General features: G+C 40.4%; 1 protein-coding gene across 3 annotated transcripts in view; it reads left to right on the top strand.

Annotated features, from left to right (window-relative positions):
* The window catches only part of CFAP54 (cilia and flagella associated protein 54), a 615020-nt gene that overhangs the window by 188979 nt on the left and 400088 nt on the right, over positions 1-25953 (top strand). For all 3 annotated transcript variants that reach the window (XM_077265522.1, XM_077265521.1, XM_077265523.1), the window contains 4 exons: positions 2408-2563; positions 13003-13125; positions 15498-15665; positions 16363-16468. In XM_077265522.1, the coding sequence (XP_077121637.1) occupies positions 2408-2563; positions 13003-13125; positions 15498-15665; positions 16363-16468 (553 nt within the window). The remainder of the gene's footprint in view (positions 1-2407; positions 2564-13002; positions 13126-15497; positions 15666-16362; positions 16469-25953) is intronic.

Genomic DNA, 25953 nt, shown 5'->3' with positions numbered 1-25953 from the left:
TTCCTAGCAAAAAAAAAATGTTGTTTCCAAAATTGTGCTGATGTAAAGTAGACATGTGGGTAATGTTATTTATTAACTATTTTGTGTCACATAACTCTCCCGTTTAACAGAACAAAAATTAAAAATTTGAAAATTAGGACATTTTCAATTTTTTTTGCCAAATTTCCATTTTTTTTCACAAATAAACGCAAAAATTATCGACCTAAATTTACCACTAACATGAAGCCCAATATGTCATGAAAAAACAGTCTCAGAACCGCTAGGATCCGTTGAAGCGTTCCTGAGTTATTACCTCATAAAGGGACACTGGTCAGAATTGAAAAAAAATGACCAGGTCATTAAGGTCAAAATAGGCTGGGTCATGAAGGGGTTAATGTTCCATAGACTGTGTAGGTTAGTGAAATAATATGTGTGGACAGAATATAACACTTTAACTTCTACAAATTGTAGCAACTAAAGTAAAAGGTGGCATAAGAGCAGAAAAGCAGACAAATGTCAGCCGCGTTATGTCAGCCATTTTATTTAATAGATCGTGGAATAAAAATATGTTTCACAATTGGATGTATTTAAAAAAAATGTTCCTTTGCTGAGATAATCTTATTAATGTGCTGCTGTGTACTGTGTAATGGCATTGTCTGACCGTGCAGGAACGTTATCTGATCATACCACATCTCCTGGGCAGGGGAGGAAGCAAAAGCGTATACAGACAGGACAGTATGGGATCACATCTGATTCTCTCTGTGAGGGAAAACATTTCACTGCCTGTTTTTAAACAATGTTTTACCTGGAAAAAAAGAATCATCTGTGATCCCATGCTGTCCTGTCTGTATACTATTTTGCTTCCTCCCCTGCCCAGGAGCTGTGGCGTGATCAGACCACGTCCCTGCACGGTCAGACACAGCAATTACACAGTACACAGCAGGGGCACATCTATAAGATTATCTCTGTACAGGAATATTTCTTTTAAACACATCCAATTGTGAAACGTATTATCATTCAGAGATCTATTGATTTAAAAGTTGATTAAAATTAACTTTATTTATGTGAAAACCCATTTAAGTTCCATGACTTACTATTATAGCCTAGGTGCTGCTACATTCCAGTCCTGGTTGCCTCTCTTACAGTCCCATTTTCATCATAGGGCAGAATTACCACTGTAAGCTTGTGCACAAACCAGTGTAAGAAGGGGGCCGACTGACTACTTATTTCAGCAGCTAAGTTCATTCTCTACTTTGACTTTACATCAGAGATGGGGGCCAGCTTTGCTATTGAAATAGGCATTCAGGTGGTCCCCTTCACTCACTCTAGTCACTTGTTCACACAAGAAACAATGGAAGTGATTCATGAAGAGAGAGGTTCGCCGGTCTTTGAGGGGGCGTTTTGGTAACGACGCTCATGCCTCTTAATGAATCTGGTGAAGCATGCAGTGACGTTTGCCGCAATGTTGCTCCAACCTCTGCTGGAGTACGATCGATTGTGCCACTTGTCATGAATTTGATGATACCCTGCTCCATCATGCCCCACCCAGTTACCCCCACTGTGTTGGAACTAGGGTGAGAAGGGTGTGAAAACGCATTTTCTTGCGCAAATAAAATGCGACTTTTCAAAGCTTTTTAGCCAGAAATCTAACGAAATTTTCTTTATGAATTGGCTTCAATGTACCTTGTTGACACAGGACATGAAGGGAACAGGCAAAACCTGGAACGAAGCAATTATCGGAGGAAAGGGGCACTCGGGCTAATAGGATTATATTGGAGATCTATCTACATTACTATTTAGAGGTCATTTGGCTATATTCTTGTTTCACTGGAAAGCCCCTCATGGGTGAGTAGATTGAAACTAACTCGTGCTTAGTGATGAGCGAATATACTCGTTACTCGAGATTTCCCGAGCACGCTCGGGTGTCCTCCGAGTATTTTTTAGTGCTCGGAGATTTAGTTTTCTTCACCTCAGCTGAATGCTTTACAGCTATTAGCCAGCTTGATTACATGTGGGGATTCCCTAGCAACCAGGCAACCCCCACATGTACTTATGCTGGCTAACAGATGTAAATCATTCAGCTGCGACAATGAAAACTAAATCTCTGAGCACTAAAAAATACTCGGAGGACCACAAAGCATGCTCGAGAAATCTCGAGTAAAGAGTATATTCGCTCATCACTACTCGTGTTATGTAGTCGTACAGTCACCCAGGAGGCATGTTATGAGAACAACATTTAAGGAGCGAAACACATCAAGAAGCTTGTAGAATAAAAGTTAATGTAATCCACAAAGAAAATTTTGTTTGTTTCATGCTGACTTGTAAAAAAAATTAAAATTATAAAATTGTATTTACATTTAGATTACCAAAACACTTTGTTAAAGGAAGGTCGTCTCTGCTGAGCAAAATGTGTCTCTGTTATCTTTAGATTTGCCGAATAGCCGAATGTGAGAGGTTGTTAGTGGCTCTTGATGTTAGCACCTTGCTGAGTGATGCCAGCTATGCCCTTCAAGCTGTTGTTCAGTGCTACGGTCTGATTGCCCCTCTAATCTATCACAGGATCCCTTCTGCTGCAGTAGTGCAGGTAAGCGGAAATGTTCCAAGAGAAATGCATTCAGACGTGATAAGTAATCATTTCTATTTATGTCTCAAACATAACAAATCTCTCCAATAAAAGTAATGGAGCACTTCTGTACCAGAATGAGGTTGATGTGCCTACTAGGATGATGGCGATGTCGAGTCTTTTCGGGCCACGCACTGTTTTGCACCGAGTACAATAATATAATGCAGTTGACTGTGTCTGATAACTTTGTTCAGGACCTGTCTGCTTGAGTTAATTTCCTTTCTATGCATATAGTGCCTATAGTACTCATTAATAAGGCCAGGAATATGCTGAATGAATTCATTATACAGTGAAGAATACAATGTTTTGGCAACGCAGACAACCCTGCCCAGTCTGGTCATCTATCTAAAGGTATTCGTACAATAGCAGTACCAACTTTTAAAATGCTACTGATCTGTGACGCTAAGTGATCCAGAATTGGGATGAAATTTGCAGCCTTTTGTGACCTGAACCATATTTTCTATGTGATTTAGACACTTTGTGCCTTGTCCGATAAGTGGACTTGGTAGAAATGGTTGTGTTTTATCAGAAAATAGGTGTAGTCCAACATGCTAAACTTTGTAATAAAATTTTGGTACACGTTTATCTTAAGTTTATATTAAGACTGTCTAGTCCAATTTTGTAACAATTAGTACTGATAAATATGCCCTATCGAAGGCAGTTGTACATGTTACTGCACCTATGGAGCTTTCAAATGAATTTGTCTAAGTCGCAGTGGCAGGATCAGCCTCACATAGGAGTCGCCATGCCTGAGCGAACAATCAAAGTGAAATATTATGGCCCCTAAATTGTGCTGCAGGCAGTGATTAGCACCATGATCAAACACCCTGAAGAGAATTCAACAAAACTGGTGGTTTATACTTCAGTCTTGATACAGAGTCAGCCGGATTAGATCCTCCACATTTTTAAAGGGAACCTGTCAGCTGATTCATGCAGCCCCAACCAAGGGCGGCATGAATCAGACGCCGACAGCAGTCATGACTTGTCAATAGTGATCCAAGATACATAATCCCGGACCTCTGCAGCATTTCAAAGGGAAATATACATGGCTGACATAACTGAGACTGTGTTCTTAATGAATTTGGCAAATTGTTTAGCTGCTTGTGTGTTAGAATCAGAAAATGTACTCCAGTCCTGGACTAGTTCTTATCCTAAAGAAAAGCCATCAGTGTATAAGTCGCAGAAAACTCCATTAGAATATTTTAAAGCATAAGAAATGCTTGTTGGATAAGTGCCACACCGACAAAATTGTGTAAGTTATATGAACATTACATGCAAATGAGATTAGTGACAATATTTCTCTGCATTAAAGTGGTTTTATACTTTTATTTTAATAATCTAATCATTGCATTAAAAAATGCTGAAACTTTATAATAAATGTTATGTTTTAATCTCACTGTTTTTAAGATTTCTCCTTGTCAGCAATGGAAATCATTCTTTACACCCAGTAGATAAAACCATTTTTGATCAAGTGCTATACACTCATCACAGCAGTGAGTTCAGATACACTGAAAGGGGTTGTCCAACTCTGGGGACAATTTCTTTCTTAAATACATTAAATAGGAGCTGAAAATCATTTTTGCAACTGGGGTTTATTAACAATTTTGCACCTTTTGCCTCCTATAGCCGCTATATTACACTGTCTATTGGCTGCAGAATGAATTACTGGGGTTGGCCACATTTTCTTTATTCTAACAGATGTGTTGGGGACATGATTTTGTGATTAAGATCCTAAAAATGAGAACAAAATGTAACCCTTTCACTCCGAAGCCTGTCTTCACCTTCCTGACCAGGCCAATTTTTTTCAATTCTGACCAGTGTCACTTTATGGGCTAATAATTCTTTGACACTTCAAAGGATCCTATGATTCTGAGCATGTTTTCTTATGACATATTGTACTTAATGATAGTGGTAAAATTTGTTCAATACCACTTGTGAATATTTGTGAAAATATCGGAAATTCATCAAAATGTTTCAACATTTCGTAATTTTCAAAGTCGTCATTTTGATAACACTTAACCAGAGAATTATGTCACACAAAATAGTTAATAAATAACATTTCCCATTCCCACATGTCTACTTTACATGAGCTCAATTTTTGAAACATAATTTGTCAGGAATTTAGAAGGGTTAAAAGTTCATCAGCAATTTCTCATTTTTCCAAGAAAATGTACAGAGGGGAGCACATCACATTTGAAGTGACTTTGAGGGGCCTATATGACGAAGAAAAAAAATTGACGCCAGTCTAAAAACTGCACCCCTCAAAGTCCTCAACTTCATTCCAGAAATGTATTAACTCTTCAGGTGCTTGACAGGAATTAATGGAAGGAAAAATAAGAAAAGAAAAGAATAGCATCTTACCTTTTTTTTCACAAAAAATGTGCTTTATTAAACTACTAAATTTGGAAATTTTTTATTTTCACAAAGGTAACAGGAGAAAATGTACCCAAGATGTATTGTGCAATTTCTCCTGAGTACGGCTATACTCCATATGTGGGGGAAAACTACTGTTTAGGCACATGGGAAGGTTTGGAACAGAAGGAGCATCAATTAACTTTTGGAACGCAAAATTGGCTGAAGTAGATAGCCGACGCCATGCTGTGTTTGCTGAGCCCCTGATGTGCCTAAACAGTGGAAACCCCCGACAAGTGACCCCATTTTGGAAACTACACCCCTCAAGGAAGTTATCTAAAGGTGTGCTGTGCACCTTGAAATCACAAGTGCTTCACAGAATTTTATATTGTTGAGCAGTAAAATTAGAAAATAAAGTTTTCCAACAAAAATGTTGCTTTAGCCCCAAATTTTTCATTTTCACAAGGGTAACAGGAGAAAATGAATCATACAATTTATGGAATTTATCCTGAGTGCACAGATACTCCATATGTGGTGGAAAATAATGGTTTATGCATATGGCAGGGCTTGGAAGGGAAGGCGTGCCAATTGAATTCTGAAGCACAATTTTGGCTGGAAAAGATTGCGAATTACCCTGATGTGCCAAAACAGCAGAAACCCCCACAAAATGACCCCATTTTATAAACTACATGTCTTGAGGAATTCATCTAGCAGTGTAGAGATCATTTTTAACTCTCCATCGATTCACATAATTGTATAACATTGGGTTGAGTCTATGGAAAATTAGCATTTTTTCCAATGCAAAGTTGCTTTACCATTTTCAAAAGGGATAATAGAAATTGGACCACAGAATATGTTATGCAATTTCTCCTGAGTACGCCTATACCTTATAAGTGGTCGAAAACTAGATTTAAGGCAAAGCTGCAAAGGGAAGGAGCGCCATATTGTTGTGCACATTTTGCTGGAATAATTTGAGGGTGCCATGTCCCATCGACTTGACTTCATTTTACAAACCACATATCTCAATGAATTCATCTAGGGGTGTAGTGATCACATTGACACCACGGGTCTGTCACAGAGGCTTGGGCGGTGAAGAAAAAATTATTACATTTTTTACCACAAAAATTTTGTTTTAGCCCCAGATTTTCCTTTGTCACATAGGGAATTGGGGAAAAGTGGCACTAAAATTTGCACACCATTTCTGCTGAACGTGGCAATACTCCATATGTGGCTGTACTGTGCTGCTTAGCCACACGGAGAGGCTCAGGAGGGAAGGAGCACTATTTGTCTCTTGGAGAACAAACTATCGTAGAATAGTTAACGGGCTCCATATACAGAACCTCTCAAGCACATTGATGCTGTTGTTTTTAAACCAGGTATTGGTACTTTTGAGAGTGTGGACAAGTGCCAAGTCCTGCTGGAGTATGACATTTCCATCTCCAAAAAACTTGTTGGCAGAGCGTAGCATGAAGTGCTCTAAAATTTCCTGGTAGACAGCTGTGCTGACTTTGGTCTTGATAAAACACAGTGGACCTAAACCACCAGACGACAAGGCTCCCCAAACTTCACACTACACCTAAAGCAGCTTCGATTGTGTGCCTCTCCACTTTTTCTCCAGACTCTGGGATCTTGATGTCCAAATGCAAAATTAATTTTCATCTAAAAACAACACCTTGGACCATAGAGCAAGAGTCCAGTTCTTTTTCTCCTTGGCCCAGGTAAGACGCTTCTGGCATTGTCTATTGGTCATGAGTGGCTTGACACAAGGAATTCGACACTTGTAGACCATGTCCTGGATACATCTATGTGTGGTGGCTCTTGAAGCAATGACTCCAGCAGCAGTCCACCCCTTGAGAATCTCCCCCAAATGTTTGAATGGCCTTTTCTTAACAATCTTTTCAAGTCTGTGGTTATCCCGGTTGCTTGTGCACCTTTTTCTACCACACTTTCTCCTTCCACTCAACTTTCCATTAATATGCTTCTGTAGCAATGACTTTTGGGTCTTACCCTTCTTGTGAAGTGTGTCAATGACTGCCTTCTGGACATCTGTCAAGTCAGCAGTCTTCCCCATGATTGTGGAACCTACTGAAACAGACTAAGGGACCTTTTGAAATGCTGAGGAAGCTTTTGCAGGTGTTTTTTGTTAATTATTCTAATTTACTGAGATAATGACTTTTGGGTTTTCATTGGCTGTAAGCCATAATCATCAACATTAACAGAAATAAACACTTGAAATAGATCACTCTGTTTGTAATGACTCTATATAATATTGGAGTTTCACTTTTTGTATTGAAGAACTGAAAAAAATTAACTTTTAATATGATATTCTAATTTTGTGAGAAACACCTGTATAAGCTTGGTCTCACAAACTGTGTCAGTGAGACACTCACAGTCTCATGTATGTAGTGTATGAGACCAGTGATCAAAATAAAAATTATACATGTCCCACAGTTGAACGAAGTGAAAAAGTAAAATAAAATATGAAAAAAAAGTATTAAAAGCACAAAAAAGCACACACAAATCACTAAAAGGCGTTTCGTTACACAAAACACAGTGTTTATGATAAAACATAAATGGAAAAAATACACATAATTAGTATCAGCACGTTCGGAACCACCCACTCTATAAACCTGTTACAATAGTTATTCCGTATGGTTAATGCCGTAAAAAAAAATATAAAACATTCTAAAAATGTAGCTTTTTCACCATACTGACACAAAAAATATGTGATCAATAAGTTGTATGAAAAAAAAGATTTTATAAATAAAAATGCCAAACAGTCCCTAAAAATCAAGCCCTAGTATGACTTATTCGGCACAAAAATAAAAAAGTTACAGCTCTCAGAATATGATGATACAAAAACAGATTCATTTTTTTTATATATTGTCTTTAGTGTGTAAAAATAGCAAAGCATAAAAAAGATATAAATCTTGTATAGCTGTAATTGTATCAACCCAACGGACAAATTGGTCTTACCACTTTTACTGCACGGTTAACGGCACAAAGAATAATAACAATAACTGAATTGCTGGTGTTCATTCGGTGTCTGAAAAATATGAATAAAAAGCAGTCAAAATTAGTGTTGAGCGATACTGTCCGATACTTGAAAGTATCGGTATCGGAAAGTATCGGCCGATACCGGCAAAGTATCGGATCTAATCCGATACCGATACCCGATACCAATACAAGTCAATGGGACTCATGTATCGGACGGTATTCCTGATGGTTCCCAGGGTCTGAAGGAGAGGAAACTCTCCTTCAGGCCCTGGGAACCATATTAATGTGTAAAATAAAGAATTAAAATAAAAAATATTGCTATGCTCACCTCTCCGACGCAGCCTGCACCTTACCGAGGGAACCGGCAGCGTTGTTTGCTTAAAATTCGCGCTTTAACTTCCTTACGTGAAGTCCCGGCTTGTGATTGGTCGCGCGCCGCCCATGTGGCCGCGACGCGACCAATCACAGCAAGCCGTGACGTAATTTTAGGTCCTTCAGTATTTTAAAATTACGTTCCGGCGTTGTGATTGGTCGCGTCGCGGTCACATGGGCGACGCGACCAATCACAAGCCGTGACGTCACGGGAGGCAGGAGACGCGCGCATTTTAAAATGCGCGCGTGTCCAGCCTCCCGTGACGTCACGGCTTGTGATTGGTCGCGTCGCCCATGTGACCGCGACGCGACCAATCACAACGCCGGAACGTAATTTTAAAATCCTGAAGGACCTAAAATTACGTCACGGCTTGCTGTGATTGGTTGCGTCGCGGCCACATGGGCGGCACGCGACCAATCAGAAGCCGTGACGTCACGGAAGGAAGGAAAAGCGCGCATTTTAAGCACAGAACGCTGCCGGTTCCCTCGGTAAGGTGCAGGCTGCGTCGGAGAGGTGAGTATAGCAATATTTTTTATTTTAATTCTTTCTTTTACACATTAATGTTGTTTCGATACCGATACCCGATACCACAAAAGTATCGGATCTCGGTATCGGAATTCCGATACCCGCAAGTATCGGCCGATACCCGATACTTGCGGTATCGGAATGCTCAACACTAGTCAAAATATATTATGTACCCCAAAATGGTACCAAATATTTTCAACTCATCCATTAAAAAAGTAAGCCTTCATAACAGCTCTGCTTGTCAAAAAAAAAAAAAAGTTACAGCTCTCAGAATATGGTGATGAAAAAAACTGCATGTTCTAAAAATATTTTTTACTGTGTGATAGCAGCAAAACATAAAAAAACTATAAATCTGGTGTCGCTGTAATCGCACCGACCCAAAGAATAAAGTTGTCTAATCACTTATACCTCATGGTGAACTGCGCAAAAATAAGAACTATTCTTGTACTGCTGTCTATTTGTTCATTCTACTTTCCAAAAATCAGCTCCGCTAGCTTTTAGGCCGGCGTCACACATGCGAGTTTTACGGACGTAAGAGCACAGAAACTACGTCCGTAAAACTCGCATAACATACGGCACAATTATTCTCAATGGGGCTGCTCCTATCAGCCGTATATTACGGATCCGTAACATACGGCTTTCTACGGCCGTACAAAATCGCAGCATGCTGCGTTTGTCAGCGTATTGCGCAAAAAAATCGCCAATGAAAGTCTATGGGGGCGAGAAAAATACGGATTCCACACGGACCAGCAGTGTGACTTGCGAGAAATACGCAGCGGTGTTAGTGAAAAGCCGGTAATTCAATTGCCGGCTTTTCATTTCTCCTGCACAAACCCGACAGGATATGAGACATGGTTTACATACAGTAAACCATCTCATATCCCCATTTTTTTTGCATATTCCACACTACTAATGTTAGTAGTGTGTATGTGCAAAATGTCAGCGCTGTAGCTGCTAAAATAAAGGGTTAAATGGCGGAAAAAATTGGCGTGGGCTCCCGCGCAATTTTCTCCGCCAGAGCGGTAAAGCCAGTGACTGAGGGCAGATATTAATAGCCAGGAGAGGGTCCATGGTTATTGGCCCCCCCGTGGCTAAAAACATCTGCCCCCAGCCACCCCAGAAAAGGCACATCTGGAAGATGCGCCTATTCTGGCACTTGGCCACTCTCTTCCCACTCCCCTGTAGCGGTGGGATATGGGGTAATGAAGGGTTAATGTCACCTTGCTATTGTAAGGTGACATTAAGCCAGATTAATAATGGAGAGGCGTCAATTATGACACCTATCCATTATTAATCCAATTGTATGAAAGGGTTAGAAAACACACACACACACACATGATTTAAAAGTATTTTAATGCAATAAACACAGCGGTTGTTTTAATAATTTATTGCTCTCTCAATCCATCAGCAACACCCTCGCTTGGAAAAATAATAAACGCACAAGATACATACCTTCTGATGTCCTATCACATCCAACGAGGAAATCCATCTGAAGGGGTTAACTAATATTACAGGCACGAGCTGCGATAAACCACTCGCTCGTGCCTGTAATCCCCGGGTGCTGAAAGGAAAGCAGTGATCTATACTTACATTGAGTCGCGGTGATGCGCCCCTGCTGGATGTTCTCATGAACTGCAGCCTGGGAACTTTTTCCCACGCTCCAGGTCATATGAGGACATCCACCAGGGGGCGCATCACCGCGACTGAAGGAAATGTAGGTCAATGACCTACATTTCATTCATTCGCCGGGGATTACAGGCACTGAGCACAGCTGCATTTGCAGGGCTCCTGCCTGTAAAATATTTTAACCCCTTCAGATGGATTACATCGTGGGACGTAACGGTTCAGCTGAGGGTATGTATCTTGTGCGTTTATTATTTTTCCAAGCGAGGGTGTTGCTGATGGATTGAGAGAGCAATAAATTATTAAAACAACCGCTGTGTTTATTGCATTAAAATACTTTTAAATCATGTGTGTGTGTGTTTTTTAACCCTTTCATACAATTGGATTAATAATGGATAGGTGTCATAATTGACGCCTCTCCATTATTAATCTGGCTTAATGTCACCTTACAATAGCAAGGTGGCATTAACCCTTCATTACCCCATATCCCACCGCTACAGGGAGTGGGAAGAGAGTGGCCAAGTGCCAGAATAGGCGCATCTTCCAGATGTGCCTTTTCTGGGGTGGCTGGGGGCAGATGTTTTTAGCCACGGGGGGGCCAATAACCGTGGACCCTCTCCTGGCTATTAATATCTGCCCTCAGTCACTGGCTTTACCATTCTGGCGGAGAAAATTGCGCGGGAGCCCACGCCAATTTTTTCCGCCATTTAACCCTTTATTTTAGCAGCTACAGCGCTGAAATTTTGCACATACACACTACTAACATTAGTAGTGTGGAATATGCAAAAAAAATGGGGATATGAGATGGTTTACTGTATGTAAACCATGTCTCATATCCTGTCGGGTTTGTGCAGGAGAAATGAAAAGCCGGCAATTGAATTACCGGCTGTTCACAGATATCGCGCTGAATGAAATCTAAATACAGAATATATATATATGTGTCTCAATGACATATATATATATATATATATACTGTATATATGTTTTAATGAACATTTGAGCACATAAATCCATTAGATGTCGGTTTTGCAAGCCTGCGCGAAAATCTCGCAGTACGGATGCCATACGGATTACATACGGAGGATGCCATGCGCAAAATACGCTGACACACCCTGCCTACGGATCACTATTTTGGGAACATTTCTCCGTATTACGGCCGTAGTACGGACGTATAATACGTGGCGTATTGTCTTACGCCAAGTGTGACGCCGGCCTTATACTGCGCTTTCTGCTAAGCGCTTACGTTGGGATTTCCATGTTAATTCTCCAAAACTGTGATCAGACAAAACCCCTGACGAAATCACTCACTAATGAGGCAGATGGCGTCACTTTGGACTAGTCTGTGTTCCGGCAGTGTTCCATTATTTTAGGTGTCTTTTTAGCGCACACGTGTGGGCGACAACAGATCTGTGCTAAAAAGATGGGGACTGCTGTAGCAGACACCAAACGGAGTACGAAGTGCCTCCATCTGTCTCATGGTGGGTGGTTCTGTTGGGGGTTTTATGTGAGTCATATTTTTGTGGGATTTACACGGAAACCCAGAGGTAAAGTGCTCACGTAGAACACAAGAATATGATCCAGCCTTATACTGAAAACGATCAAAAAATATTGTGTACCCCAAAATGTTATCAATAAAACCCTTAAAAGACATGAATTGGAAAAATAGCAGGTAGGGGTTCCTAATTTATCCTGCACAAAACCAGCCCCCACTCAGGTCCGTCATCTGTCACTGGAGCTGTAAGGGGTTCCCATGTTACTGGTAGAACAACAACTCTGGAAAAGTGACATGGCTCCCGCCTCCTCAAATAAAATCCAGTGAATTCTGCTCTCCCAAATCCCCGCCTCCTTCTGAGCCCACTGTGCCTAAACCACAGATTGGCATTAGTGTAGTGGGGAGAGAACACTTAACAATTTACAGGGTGCGTATCACCAGAAGCACAAGCTGGGCACAATATATGGGGGCTCTACACTGTATGGGCACTAAGCCGCCATATTTGCAATTCTCCAGAAAAAAAACTGGTGTGGATTTTTCAAAATAGCTGCTTCAGCCGTAGATTAATTCATTGAGAGGTGCAGTTTCTATAATGAGGTCACTTATGGGGTTTTTCTGATGTTCTGGCACTTTAGGGGCTCCGCGAATGTCGCCCACAAACTATTCTTTCAAAATCTGTGCCCCGAAAACCAAATAGCGCTCCTACTTTCTCAGCCCTGCTGTGTGGCCTAACCGTAAAACACTAATTGTGTTGAAACAGAAAAACACAGCCGGGTAAGTTATACATCACTGCAATCAGGGTTTCTGCTCCTACATTATGGCCCTTTCATATTATATAGCAAAAACCTGCTGACAGATTCCTTTTAAACTATATCGATATATTATATTTTCAGTAATCTGCTCTTCATGTAGAAGTATATGGACTTCAGGTTATGATTACCTGATAATTCCCTAACTGTACACATGACCATGAAATATTTACACGGTGAATTAGTAGTTAATGTTAGAAGGGTAAATTTGCTTTTTTCTTGTTTTTAGATCCTAATTAAATGCTTGGCAGTTTTACAAGAAATCCCCAGCAGCACCTGGCAGAGAAAACAGGCTGGTGTAACGGAGGGCGTTCTGCACATGACAGCCTGCATGGTGTATTTTGTAGCAAAGGTACTTATTTCGGCACATCCAACATGGCAATCGTGAGAATGCATATTATATTTCTATTTTTAGGATGCCGCTAGAAGCAAAGCATTTTTCTGATACTTTTCTGTTCTTGATAATTGAATTTGTTTTTCTTTCTGAATCCTGTCCCAATGGTGGGTCTCATTAAATGATGTATTATTAGCAGATTAGAGGACTTAATGACCTACTTTATCAAGCTCCTTGATATAAACATTTTCTCTGCTGCTTTGTAACCTATTGACACCTACGTGCAAAGGACCGAAAATCCGCCATGATTATTTGTTAGGTGTAATCAGATTTCTTGCTATAAATTAGAACTAAAAACAAAGTTCTTCTTCCTAAGCTGGAGTAAGTACCGGTATTTGATCCGTCTATTCTTTAAGGATCAATAGATTTGTATCCAGAATTCTATGTAATTATGTGTCTGATAACCGTACAGCAATGAGGTAATGCACTTTTCCGCATTAGCGGTAATGAATGAAGAGATCTTAAGATAATGTGATCTTCTTAATATTTCCCTACTAGCAAACATATTAATTCAAAGAAAACTCATATTCTTCTGTGGAAATGCTAGAGTTGCGCTTGTGCGTAATTGCGCAGGTGCCGAGGAAATGGTTTGTAATTGTCCTGCTTGGAAACAGATGAAAAGATGTGGCCTAATGGCGATGATATTTGTTTAATCCCCTTGGAAATGTATGACGGAGAGAGCAGACAATATTGTGTTTGCAGAGGCAGCTCATTGATGTGCGGAGTAATGAGATTGTTAGGAAAGTCGAATGAATAGTTCTATTTCAGCAGCAGAAAACAGACTGACATGCATTAATGAATGGTGTCACATTAAAGTTGGCTTTACACATTGTTAAATGAACTCCTTATACATGAGGTCAACACAGTGCAAAGCTTTGCTGCTGTTTCATTGTTATATAATTGGTTTGGCCAGTCATTGTGCTTATTGCATTAGATTCATTGGATAGCAAAGGGGCATTCCTATTTCATAGACTCTTGGCACATCACTAGGATATGCCATTAATTTAAGATCTATATGGTGAGATTTCTGTAACACCTAGCAATCCAGACGATGATGGGGCTGCAGCACTGATTCCATACTGTGGCCCATTCACTGTTGTGTATTGCATGGAGTCCATACAGTCAACCCCCGTGGGCAAGAAACTGCCCAGCAGGCAGCCGGGATGCTATGAAAGGGCCACAACACTGAATTAGTGCTGCAGCCCCTTTCATCCCAGGATTCGGATAGGTCTCGTAGATAGCCCACCATGAGTCTTGAAGTAATGGCACACCTTAGCGATATGCCTTCATTTTAAGCATCAGCGAAGTCAGACCCCCACCAATTATAAACTGATGAAACATCACTTTATGGAATACCCATTTAAGTGAAAAAAAATCTTCACATGTATGTATATATTGTATGTATGTATATATTGTAGGCGGTTTACTCACTTGGATGCGACGGGAGGAAAACAGGAGGCTTGTTCCTTTAAACGTTCATGGGTTTATTGCTTCATAAACCCAGAAGTCAAACAGAGAACAAACAGCCTTTAGATTAGGCAAACAAAACAACAAATGTCTATAACAGGGCTCTGCTCCGCCAGGCTTGTGTAGTGTCCAATTCTCAGGCTCGGTCTGGAGCCAAACACACAGGAGGCCTTCTCCCTCCCAACACACAGACCATGTGCCAAACAACAGCCTCCATTATATAGGCTGTAACCACACCCAGAGGTGAGGTATGTGGGTAGCCAGACCCACCGATCTCTCACAGCCACCCGCAACCTGGCACCGGGTGCAACAAACGAACCTCTTAGTGCTTTCATGCCCTAGAGAAAATACTCCGGGTTACATCACAGAGACCAGCCATCTCTGTGACTTATACCTCCCATTGACTACGCGACCATTAGCCACTCTTCAATAGATATTCTTTTTCTCTGTGTCATTTCTCATTATTACACATAATATCATTTATGGACATCTGTGGCTTCATTTATTCGCCTTCATGGATTGGATGGGTTGTTACCAGCAATGAATAATAATTTCATGTCAATAATATATGTACTTATAAAATGAGTGACATGTTCAGTCCTTATTTCACCCGCTGTATATGATCTGCTAGTTGTCTTGCTCTTTTGCCTCCTTCTGTAGTGTGTAGAAGTATGAGCGGCTCTTCATAAAGGCCTACTGTTATCACCTTCTAGATTAGAAGAACTCCCAAAATCTCTGGATGAAGTGAAGGTTTTAGGAGTTGCTGAGCAACCTTAACTGAGTGAAATGATTCTTAACTTGCTACATCTTTTACTATTCTGCTTTATTAAAACTGAGTGTGGTTGTGGCTTCTCTTTTGACAGACACTTCGTTCTTGGGAAGAATATGAACTTGCCATATATATAATTGAAATTGGGAAAAAGTTACTTGATGTGACTGAAAATACATCAGCTACTATACTAAGTTCTCAGGCGAAATCCATCTGTGAAGACGACTCGGAAAAAGCTAAGGATGCTAATGAAAAAGAAAAGGTATAGGAATAATACACTTACAAGATGATGTGATATTATGTTTAAACAGGTTTGACAAGATTAAAATAAAGATGTAAGCTGATAGCTAACAACTGACCAAATACTAATCCTGTAAAGAAATAATAAAGGGCTTTCTGCATGGCGCAAGCTACAGAGTGTTGGTTCTGTGCAGATGGGACCTTCTTACTGTACTGATCCACTTAGAGGTAGGACTTGGACAGTTATTTCAGCAGTTAATTAGCTCATTTAATTTTGCATTTAAATAAAAAGTTAAAAAAAACTACATCTATATATATTTTAAGCATATTAATTATCAAGTATTTTAATTATTAACATTCTGGGGCATTTTTCTAATTACCATCCAGTTTTTAGACATTGAAAACTTTAAATGCACCCAATTTATCCCAGTGGGTCATGTTGGTTGATAAATTAGGTGCATGTTTAGATTTTTTTCCACCACCTATTGGTTAACGCACCTTATGAGAGAAATACGCACCAACCTTTGTCACATCACGCACCATGCCCTTTCTTGGTAAGGCCATCCCAGCCCCCACCCCACCGAACAAGGTGCGAAAGTGTCTAAAACACACCACATGCGATGCAATTGATTGATTTTAATTTTTTTATTGTGCCAGAATTCTATTAAATTTTGCTTAGTAAATTGTCCTAAATGTGCTTTTTTCTTGTTTCTTTTAAGGGACATCCACAGAAAAAACATCAAAAAAAGAAGACGCTTATCACTGAAAAAGTTAATGAACAGTTAAATGCTTTGGAACATACCCTGCTAAAATTGACAAAACCATGTAAGTGCTCTTTGTAGGAATAACAGTTTTTAGTTGGAGTTAACTTCAGATTTAGCAATACAACTTGCATACAATATTAAATAGATCTTTCAGTGATGATGCTGTATTATAATAATAATCATTATTTTTTATATAGCGCTAACATATTCTGCAGCGCCTTACGCACATTATCATCGCTGTCCCCGTTGGGGCTCACAATCTAAATTCCCTATCAGTATATGTCTTTGTAATGTGGTAGGAAAACTGAGGAAACCCACGCAAACACAGGGAGAACAAACATCTCCTTGCAGATGTTGTCCTTGGTGGGATTTGAACCCAGGACGCAAGCGCTGCTAACCACTGAGCCATCGTGCTTTATAATTCTTTATGAAAGTGTAGACTCACTCTATTCACCCAGCTTTAGTCACAGCGTCTCACTGTCTTTACTCTTCTGTGATCTCGATCTCACCCTGCTTAGTAGAAGCTGCTGTCAGGTAGGCTGTGTGGGTGGAGATTGAATACACTTTGATTCATGAGATGTTTCATTCTATTGCTGGACTTCTAAAATGCTCATGTTAATATCAGTATTACACAGTTATTCTGACATAGATTTTCAAAGTAAGTTTCCTAGTCTTATCTGGTGTAAGATTTATGTTTATTTATGCAATTCATTTATGCTGTAAAATTAAGTGCCAATCCCACTTGACAGTGTCCCTGTCAGGGTCTGTAAGGCCCCCAAACAGCAACCAATATTATAGCGTCCTATCCCAGCAGTCTGCTTGGTAACTTTTTCGTGTCGCCAGTCATAACCTAAGTGCAGGGTTCGATGTGTCTGTAGGAGACCTCCTGCACTAAAGCTAGAAGGCTTCCATCCCATGACGAGTACTTTGTGAGTTTATGAAGTTCAAGAATTTCTGCACCTACTGGATACATTTTGCTACTTTTGTTTTTTTTATTGTGATTTTTACATGTTTTTTTATCGAGTTTTTGACTCTGCAGTTTAGTCTTTTGTTGGCATGTCATGTTTTAACCCCTAAACGACCGCCGATATGCCTTTTAACGGCAGCAGTTAAGGGTACTGAAACCACAGTGCCTTTAATTAACAGCGCTGAGGAATAAGGGTATAGCACCCCCCAGAGTCAGAATTTCTCCTGGGTCTGAGTAGCAGAGACTCCAGAGATCATAATTCGGGTCGGTTTTTACCGACCTCGGTGTTGCGATCGCCGTTAATAACGGTATAACGGCAACCGCCAAAAAAAAGTGATTTTCAATTTACTTTCTCTCTCCTATGATGTGATCGCACATCAGAGGAGAGAGAAATAGGGTGCCCAATTCCCCCCTACACCTCCCTAGTCCCTGTAAACCCCGTGAAGTCCCCCGGGTCGCCGTCATCTTCTTTCGGGACAAAATCGCGGCGCATCACATACGCAGTCCACTCGCCAAGATCTACCAGCCTGCAACATTAGGAAATTGTTCCTATTGGTTCATTTTGATCACTGCGATAGACCCATCACAGTGATCAAGATAAAAAAAAGCAAATCAAACCCCCCTTTATCACACCTTAGCTAAAAATAATAAAATTAAAAAAAGTATTTATTTCCATTTTTCCATTAGGGTTAGAGTTGGGCTAAAGTTAGGGTTGGGCTAGGGTTAGGGTTGTGGTTATGGTTGGGATTATGGTTATGGTTGGGATTAGGGTTATGGGTCTGTTGAGGTTAGGTTTGTGGTTAGGGTTATGGTTAGGGTTGGGATTAGGGTTAGGGGTGTGTTGGGGTTAGGTTTGTGGTTAGGGTTATGGTTAGGGTTGAGGTTAAGGTTAGGAGTGTGTTGTGGTTACGGTTGGAGTTAGAATTGTGGGGTTTCAACTGTTTAGGTACATCAGGGGGTCTCCAAATGCGACATGGCACCATCATTGATTCCAGCCAATTTTTCCATCAAAAAGTCAAACGGTGCTCTCTCCCTTCTAAGCCCTGCCATGCGCCCAAGCAGTGGTTTTTCCCCACGTATGGGGTATTCTCAGGAGAAATTGTGCAACATATTTTGTGGTCCATTTTCTCCTGATACCCGTGTGAAAATAAAAAAAAATTGGTTCAAAAGTAATTTTTTTGTGAAAAAAGTAAAATGTTCATTTTTTCCTTTCACATTGCTTTAGTTCTCGTGAAGCACCTGAAGGGTTAATAAACTTCTTGAATGTGGTTTTGTGTACCTTGAGGGGTGCAGTTTTTAGAATGGTGTCACTTTTGGGTATTTTCTGTTATATTAACCCCCCAAACTCACTTTAAATGTGAGGTGGTCCCTAAAAAAAAGATTTTGTAAATTTTGTTGGAAAAATGAGAAATCGCTGGTCAACGTATAACCCTTATAACTTCCTAACAAAAAAAAATTTGTTTCCAAAATTGTGCTGATGAAGAAGGCATGTGGGAAATGTAGTCTATTAAGTATTCTGTATGACATATCTCTCTGATTTAAGGGCAAAAAAATTAAAAGTTTGAAAATTGCAAAATTAAAAAAAAAAATTCTCCATATTTTTTTTTTTCATAAATAAACGCAAGTCATATCGAAGAAATTTTACCACTAGCATGAAGTACAATATGTCACGAAAAAACATTCTCAGAAACAGTGGGATCTGTTGAAGCATTCCAGAGCTATAACCTCATAAATTGACAGTGGTCAGAATTGAAAAAATTGGCTTGGTCGTTAAGTACCAAATTGGCTCTGTCACTAAAGGGTTAACTAACGAGGTTTTGTTTTTAACACTTTCTGGTATTTGGCTTTGACAAAACTTTATTGATACAGTCGTGTGGATTACATTCATTTTTTCATGCGTGGAAACACACTAAAAACACATGTGTTTTTTTCCTGCGGACTTTATGCATCTAATGCAAGTTTTATTTGTGGACGTGGTCTACTTGCCAGAATCCGTCCCATCCTCAGCCCACAATCTACTAAAACTCTTGTGCATGCCCTCTTCATCTCTCACCTCGATTACTGCTACACCCTCTTCTGTGGCCTCCCCACTACCTCTCTTGCATCGCTCCAGTCTGTCCTCAACTCTGCTGCCCAGCTAATCCACCTATCTCCCCTGTTTCCCCCTCTGCAAATCAGTCACTGGCTCCCAATTCCCCAACGAATCAAGTTCAGACTACTAACACTGATCTACAAAGCCATCCACAACCTGTCCCCTCCCTATATCTCTGAACTAATCTCCCAATATCTTCCCTCATGTAATCTTCAATCCTCCCAAGACCTCCTACTCTCCTCCACACTTATTCGTTCCTCACACAACCACCTCCAAGATTTCTCACGAATATCCCCCATCCTCTGGAACTCCACACCTCAACATGTCCAATTATCCACCACCCTCGGATCCTTCAGACAGAACCTGAAAACCCATCTCTTCATGAAATCCTACAGCCTGCAATAACCATTCTGCCGCCTCACCACCACCCGAGCTGCTGCCTCACCAACCAACCAAGCTGCCGCGGCACCACCACCCGAGCTGCCGCGGTACCACCACCCGAGCTGCCGTGGCACCACCACCCGAGCTGCCGCGTCACCATCCACCAGAGCTGCCGCGTCACCACCGCCAGAGCTGCCGCCTCATCACCACCAGAGCTGCCGCTCCCCCGACCTTCTGTCTCCTCCCCATTATCCCGTAGAATGTAAGTCCGCAAGGACAGGGTCCTCTCCCCTCTGTACCAGTCTGTCTGTACCAGTAAATTTGTTTACTGTTAACGATATCTATAACCCTGTACGCAACCCCTTTTCTCATGTACAGCACCATGGAATTAATGGTGCTATATAAATAAATAATAATAATAGACGTGAAATAGATGCACTTAGGCTATGTTCATGTTTGGTTTCCACGGGCAAAAGCTGCTCTCTTGGTAGTAAAGCTGCTGCTTAAAAAAGCAGGTTTTGCTCAGTTTTTAACACATTTTTGTTGACTCTTGTACATGTTGATAAAGTTTAGTGGCCCCAAAAAAACATGATTTAACTTTTTTAGGTTTTTGCCCCCAAAACACAGAAAAACCTGATACCTGTGTTTTTGCTGCATTTTTGCAGCTACCCATTGTTTCCTATGGGTCAAAAAAATGTTGCAATAACGTTGAAAGCAGTGACATGCTGCAGTTTAAAAAAAAAATCGCAGCAGTTTTCCAAATCAGTCAGGAAAGTAAAACCAATGTGTGTGCGTGAGATTCCTGAAATTCGGAAGACCTTGGTGACCATTCAACTGGCCCATGATGACCAATCCACTTTCCAGGAAACTGGTCATGTAGGAATGCTCAGACCTGACACCCATGATGTGGTGGTGCACCATGTTGCTGGGAAAACTTAGGGAACGTGCCATCTTCAGTGCATAAAGTGGGCAACATAGCATCATGATGGTGGTCATGGGCCAGTTGAATGGCCACCAAGGTCTCCCGATCTGACCCCCTTAGACTTTTATCTTTGGGGTCATCTGAAGGCAATTGTCTTTGCTGTAAAGATACGAGATGTGCAGCATCTGAAACAACGGATACTGGAAGCCTGTGCTAGCATTTATTCTGCGGTGTTTCTATCGGTGTGTCAAGAGTGGGAGAAGAGGGTTGCATTGACAATCCAACACAATGGGCAGCACTTTGAACACATTTTATACGTGGTCATAAACTTGTAAATAACTCATGAAAGAATAAAGTTACGTTAAAATCAAGCACACCATTGTTTTTCTTGTGAAATTCTCAATAAGTTTGATGTGTTACATGACCCTCTTCCCATTGGAAAAAATAAAGTTGGATCCAAAATGGCTATATGCAGGGTGGGCCATTTATATGGATACACATAAATAAAATGGGAATGGTTGGTGATATCAACTTCCTGTTTGTGGCACATTAGTATATGGGAGGGGGAAAATATTCAAGATGGGTGGTGACCATGGCAGCCATTTTGATATAGAATCATAGAATGGCCCACCCTGTATACAAAAAATCTATACAAAAGTATTAAAATGCGCAGTGTAAGCACAGGATATATTAACCCCTTAAGGACCAGTGGTATTTCCGTTTTTGCTATTCCATTTCTTGCTCCCCTTCTTCCCACGGCCATAACTTTTTTATTTTTCCGTCAATATGGCAAAGTGAGGGCTTGTTTTTTGCAAAACAAGTTGTACTTTTGAACAACACCATTGATTTTACCATGTTGTGTATTCGAAAACTGGAAAAAAATTCCAAGTGCTGTGAAATTGCAAAAAAAAGTGCAATCCCACAGTGTTTTTTTGTTTTGACTTTTTTACTATGTTCACTAAATGCTAAAACTGGCCTGCAATTATGATTCTCCAGGTCATTACGAGTTCATAGACACCAAACATGTCTAGGTTGTTTTTCATCCAAGTGGTGAAAAAAATTTCTAAACTTTGTTAAAAAAAAATTCCGCCATTCTCCGATACCCGTAACATCTCCAATTTTCGTGATCTCGTGTTGGGTGAGGGCTTATTTTTTGCGAGCTGACGTTTTTAATGATACCAAGTTTCCTTTTAATTCCAATCCAATAAAAAATGTGTTCTATCGGGTGACTCTGAACACGGCGATACCAAATATGTGTATGTTTGATTTTTATTTTAATTGTTTTATTTTGAATGGGGCAAAAGGGGGTGGTTTGAACTTTTATATATTTTTTATATTTTAAAACCGTCAATGAAAAAGACCTGAGTGTATGGGTGGATGACAAACTCACATTTAGTGGCCAGTGTCAGGCAAATAAAATAATGGGATGCATTAAAAGAGGCATAGATGCTCATGAGGAGAACATCATTTTACCTCTATACAAGTCACTAGTGCGACCACACTTAGAATACTGTGCACAGTTCTGGTCTCCGTTGTATAAAAACTGGAAAAACAACAAAGAAAACAAAATGCTGTAACAGAGTCCATACAATTGCGGGTAGCAGCCCGCTCTGGAGCCACACAGGTTCAGTCTTTACTCCTCAGGGCACTAACCACTGGAGATCCTCTCTCCAGCTCTGCTGAACCAAGACTGCCTCTGGAACCCAACTATTTATGCCCCAGACCATGTGACTCCTTCCCCATGCGACTGAACACATGACTGTGACATCGTACAGGTCCTGTCAGCACACTACAGTGCCGGCTCTGCAGGTGGAGATAAGGTGGACATCCTCCCACCCACTTTGTGGATGTCCACATAAAAGCCAGCCCATTTATGCAACTTAGCTTTATCCTCACATCACTTAGTGTGCTGGAGGAAAATACTCTGGATTTCACATCACTGACGCCATTATGCGTAGTGACACATACTGTATGTCCCCGGCAATACTTTTCCAGTGACAGTGGTTATACAGTGAAACAAGTTTTGACCACATGGCTATCAACAATTGACTGTAAGCTATTTCAAACTGCACACCAACAAGGTTTTCAGCTGCATCTTGGCTGCCCCTCAGTCGTGATGCTGTTGCAACATTTGAAAGCATCTTTAAAAAGCTGTAAATCAGTGTTTAATTTTTACTATGTTTGTAAAATTTTTGCTTTTCTGTAACATGTAAATATTTGTTATGTAACCGGAAAATTTTAATGAAACTTCCAAAATTCTATACATTTAGTGGAGCTTTTTTACTGCAGTGCATGTACTATTGTTTTTTGTGGGCTTTAGTGGTAAATCTTAACAGTACAATTTAGTTCTTTTTTATATAAAATGTGATCAATTTATAGAAATGTTCATCTTAGAAAATAAAATATTTATTGTAGCTAATGTATTTGCTAGTAATTGACATATAGTCATAAATCTGAAATGTAAAGTGTGCTGTTAGTGTAGTGAAATATCGGAACATATGTGGCTTTTGATAATGTTTTCATCATTTCTGCACTAATGCTATGTCTGTTAGACAAGGAATAGCCATTTCCATCATGAAAACTGTGAACTTATTATTTTGCAAGGTGCTTGCATTAATCTAGAAGCAAATATAAATATGGCTTAATTGAATTATCCCGCTGCTATGATTTGTAGACTAAATTGCATTATGTCCCAATATTCTGCAAGTAACTAACTAAATGAATAAAAGCCCACTTCTTTATAATCTCCGCCAAGCATAACCCAGATATAATATTCTATACATCCTTAAACAAAGGACAATATCTAGCTATGGGGACACTCCTAAATGTAATTAGGCAAACTTGTGGCAATTAAATTAACAAGTGTATAACTAAATCAATGAGATATGCATCTTAATCAGCTAATTATACAAGTTGGTTGCTGAAGCATATGATAAATTAATTAAGTCAGTTTACAGTCTAGTCATTAAATTATGAAAAAAAAATTAGGATAGATTTAGATTTTAATGACATGAGACTGAAAATAACCTCAATATATTCCTTTTGGTAAAATGCACATGCGTTCTGCGTTGCGGTCATAAGCAGGGACTGTTGAATTTTCAAGCAGAAATTATGCAATTTAGATATGAGATTTGGTTATGCCTAATGAGGTGAAAGTATATACTGTAAGATTATTTTATGTATTAATTAAGTCAAGAGAGAGGTAGAAGTTGAAATGGATTTTCGAAGGAAACCCGTGAAAAAAGTAAATGTCAGGTATTAACATGTACACTGATTGTTATCAGCTACTCTGCAAAACGCTGTGTACTATTAAAAATGAAATGGCTACATATCCAAAGGATAAAGAATTGTAGTTTCCAATTAGTGACAGAAAGTGAATGTGGGCACCCCGATACTGTGGCAGATAGTATGGCCCATTTAGGCATAGGCTATTCACAAGTCAATCGGATCCCATTTACCGACTTCTCTTTTATACAGTGCTATAAAACATTGATGTCAGCAGAACGATAGCTTGTATGGTTGTTCTGTCCACATACTATATCAAGGTATAGATTGTCCTATGTAACCAGGAGATGTTCTTTGTGCCGCCAATAATGCCGGCATAAAATCATCACATCCAATAGGTGAGCGTTTTGCTCGTTTGTCTAGTGATTGTCAGATGTGGGCTGATAGGTTGGAACGCGAGGCTCACACTGTGTATAGGAGGCTATGTGGGGCTCATGCTGTATAAAGGTGGCTGTGTGAGCTCATTTGGTATACAGGGGGATGTTAACATATTTAATTTTGCTCAATATTAAGTAATGCAATTATTATTTCATATTAATATTTAACAGAATTAATTTTAGCGTTTTGGTTTGGTCCTTCACAACAGTCACCATATCTCCTAGGACCACCTAGGAAAATTAATTGCTCACCCCTGTTCAATGCCATAAAAACTATTTAGCAGAAAAACAAGGGCACTCACCAATAGTAAAATTTATCTTCTTTAGGGTTCATGCAGACATCTGTGGGTTTCAGTCCAATGTCAGACTGCAATACATGGACTGGCTGTGGGTCTCCATACTCGAGCGTTACAGGTTCATGGAAATATGTGAAGCTGTTACGGTTGGTTCTAGAGATCCATGGTCAGTCCGTGCATTAGTAGTCTGTTCTGTGACCAATTGACACAGGTGTCTGAATGAGCCTTAAAGGGAACCTGTCACCCCCAAAATCGAAGGTGAGCTAAGCCCACCTGCATCAGGGCTTATCTACAGCATTCTGTAATGCTATAGATAAGCCCCCGATGTATCCTGAAAGATGAGAAAAAGAGGTTAGATTATACTCACCCAGGGGCGGTCCCGGTACGATGGGCGTCGTGGTCCAGTCCGGGGCCTCTCATCTTCTTATGATGATGTCCTCTTCTTGTCTTCACGCTGCGGCTCCAGCGCACGCATACTTATCTTCCCTGTTGAGGGCAGAGCAAAGTACTGCAGTGCATAGGGGCCAGGAAAGGTCAGAGAGGCCCAGCACCTGCGCACTGCAGTACTTTGCTCTGCCCTCAACAGGGCAGACAAAGTACGCCTGCGCCAGAACTGCAGCGTGAAAACAAGAAGAGGACGTCATCCTATGAAGATAGGAGGCACCGGACCGGACTGTGACGCCCATCAGACCGGACTGCAGTGGGAACGCCCCTGGGTGAGTATAATCTAACCTCTTTCTCTCATCTTTCAGGTTACATCGGGGGCTTATCTACAGCATTCCAGAATGCTGTAGATAAGCCCCTGATACTGGTGGGCTTAGCTCACCTTCGATTTTGGGGGTGACAGGTTCCCTTTAACTCACATGTTCAATTTCAGAAGGCGTGGTAGGTAGCATGCCAGGCGCGTTACTGGAGGCAGCCATTTTGCTTATATTTATGCTTCTGCCTGCTGGAAGAATACTTTCCTATGTAATGTTCTTCTTTTTCCAGAATGATAGAGGAATTTTAGGCAGATGATCTAACATACAGCAGCTGAGAAGCAATTCCGCAGATATGAGCCAAGAGAAGTTCTTGCACAAGGTTGAGGTTCTAGCCGCACACATACCCCCACACCTGAAGCCCAAGGAGCATCGGGCCAGTTTTTTTCTATTGCTTTTGATGAACTGTGATTACAAGGGTGTAGCATTCAACTATTAACTATTCGTAATAACTATTAGTCATAACAT

The sequence above is a fragment of the Ranitomeya variabilis genome, chromosome 5 (genome assembly GCF_051348905.1).
Source record: "Ranitomeya variabilis isolate aRanVar5 chromosome 5, aRanVar5.hap1, whole genome shotgun sequence".
Lineage (NCBI taxonomy): Eukaryota > Metazoa > Chordata > Amphibia > Anura > Dendrobatidae > Ranitomeya > Ranitomeya variabilis.
Note: the sequence above shows the minus strand (reverse complement) of the source record. Positions and strands in the feature narration are given on the sequence as shown.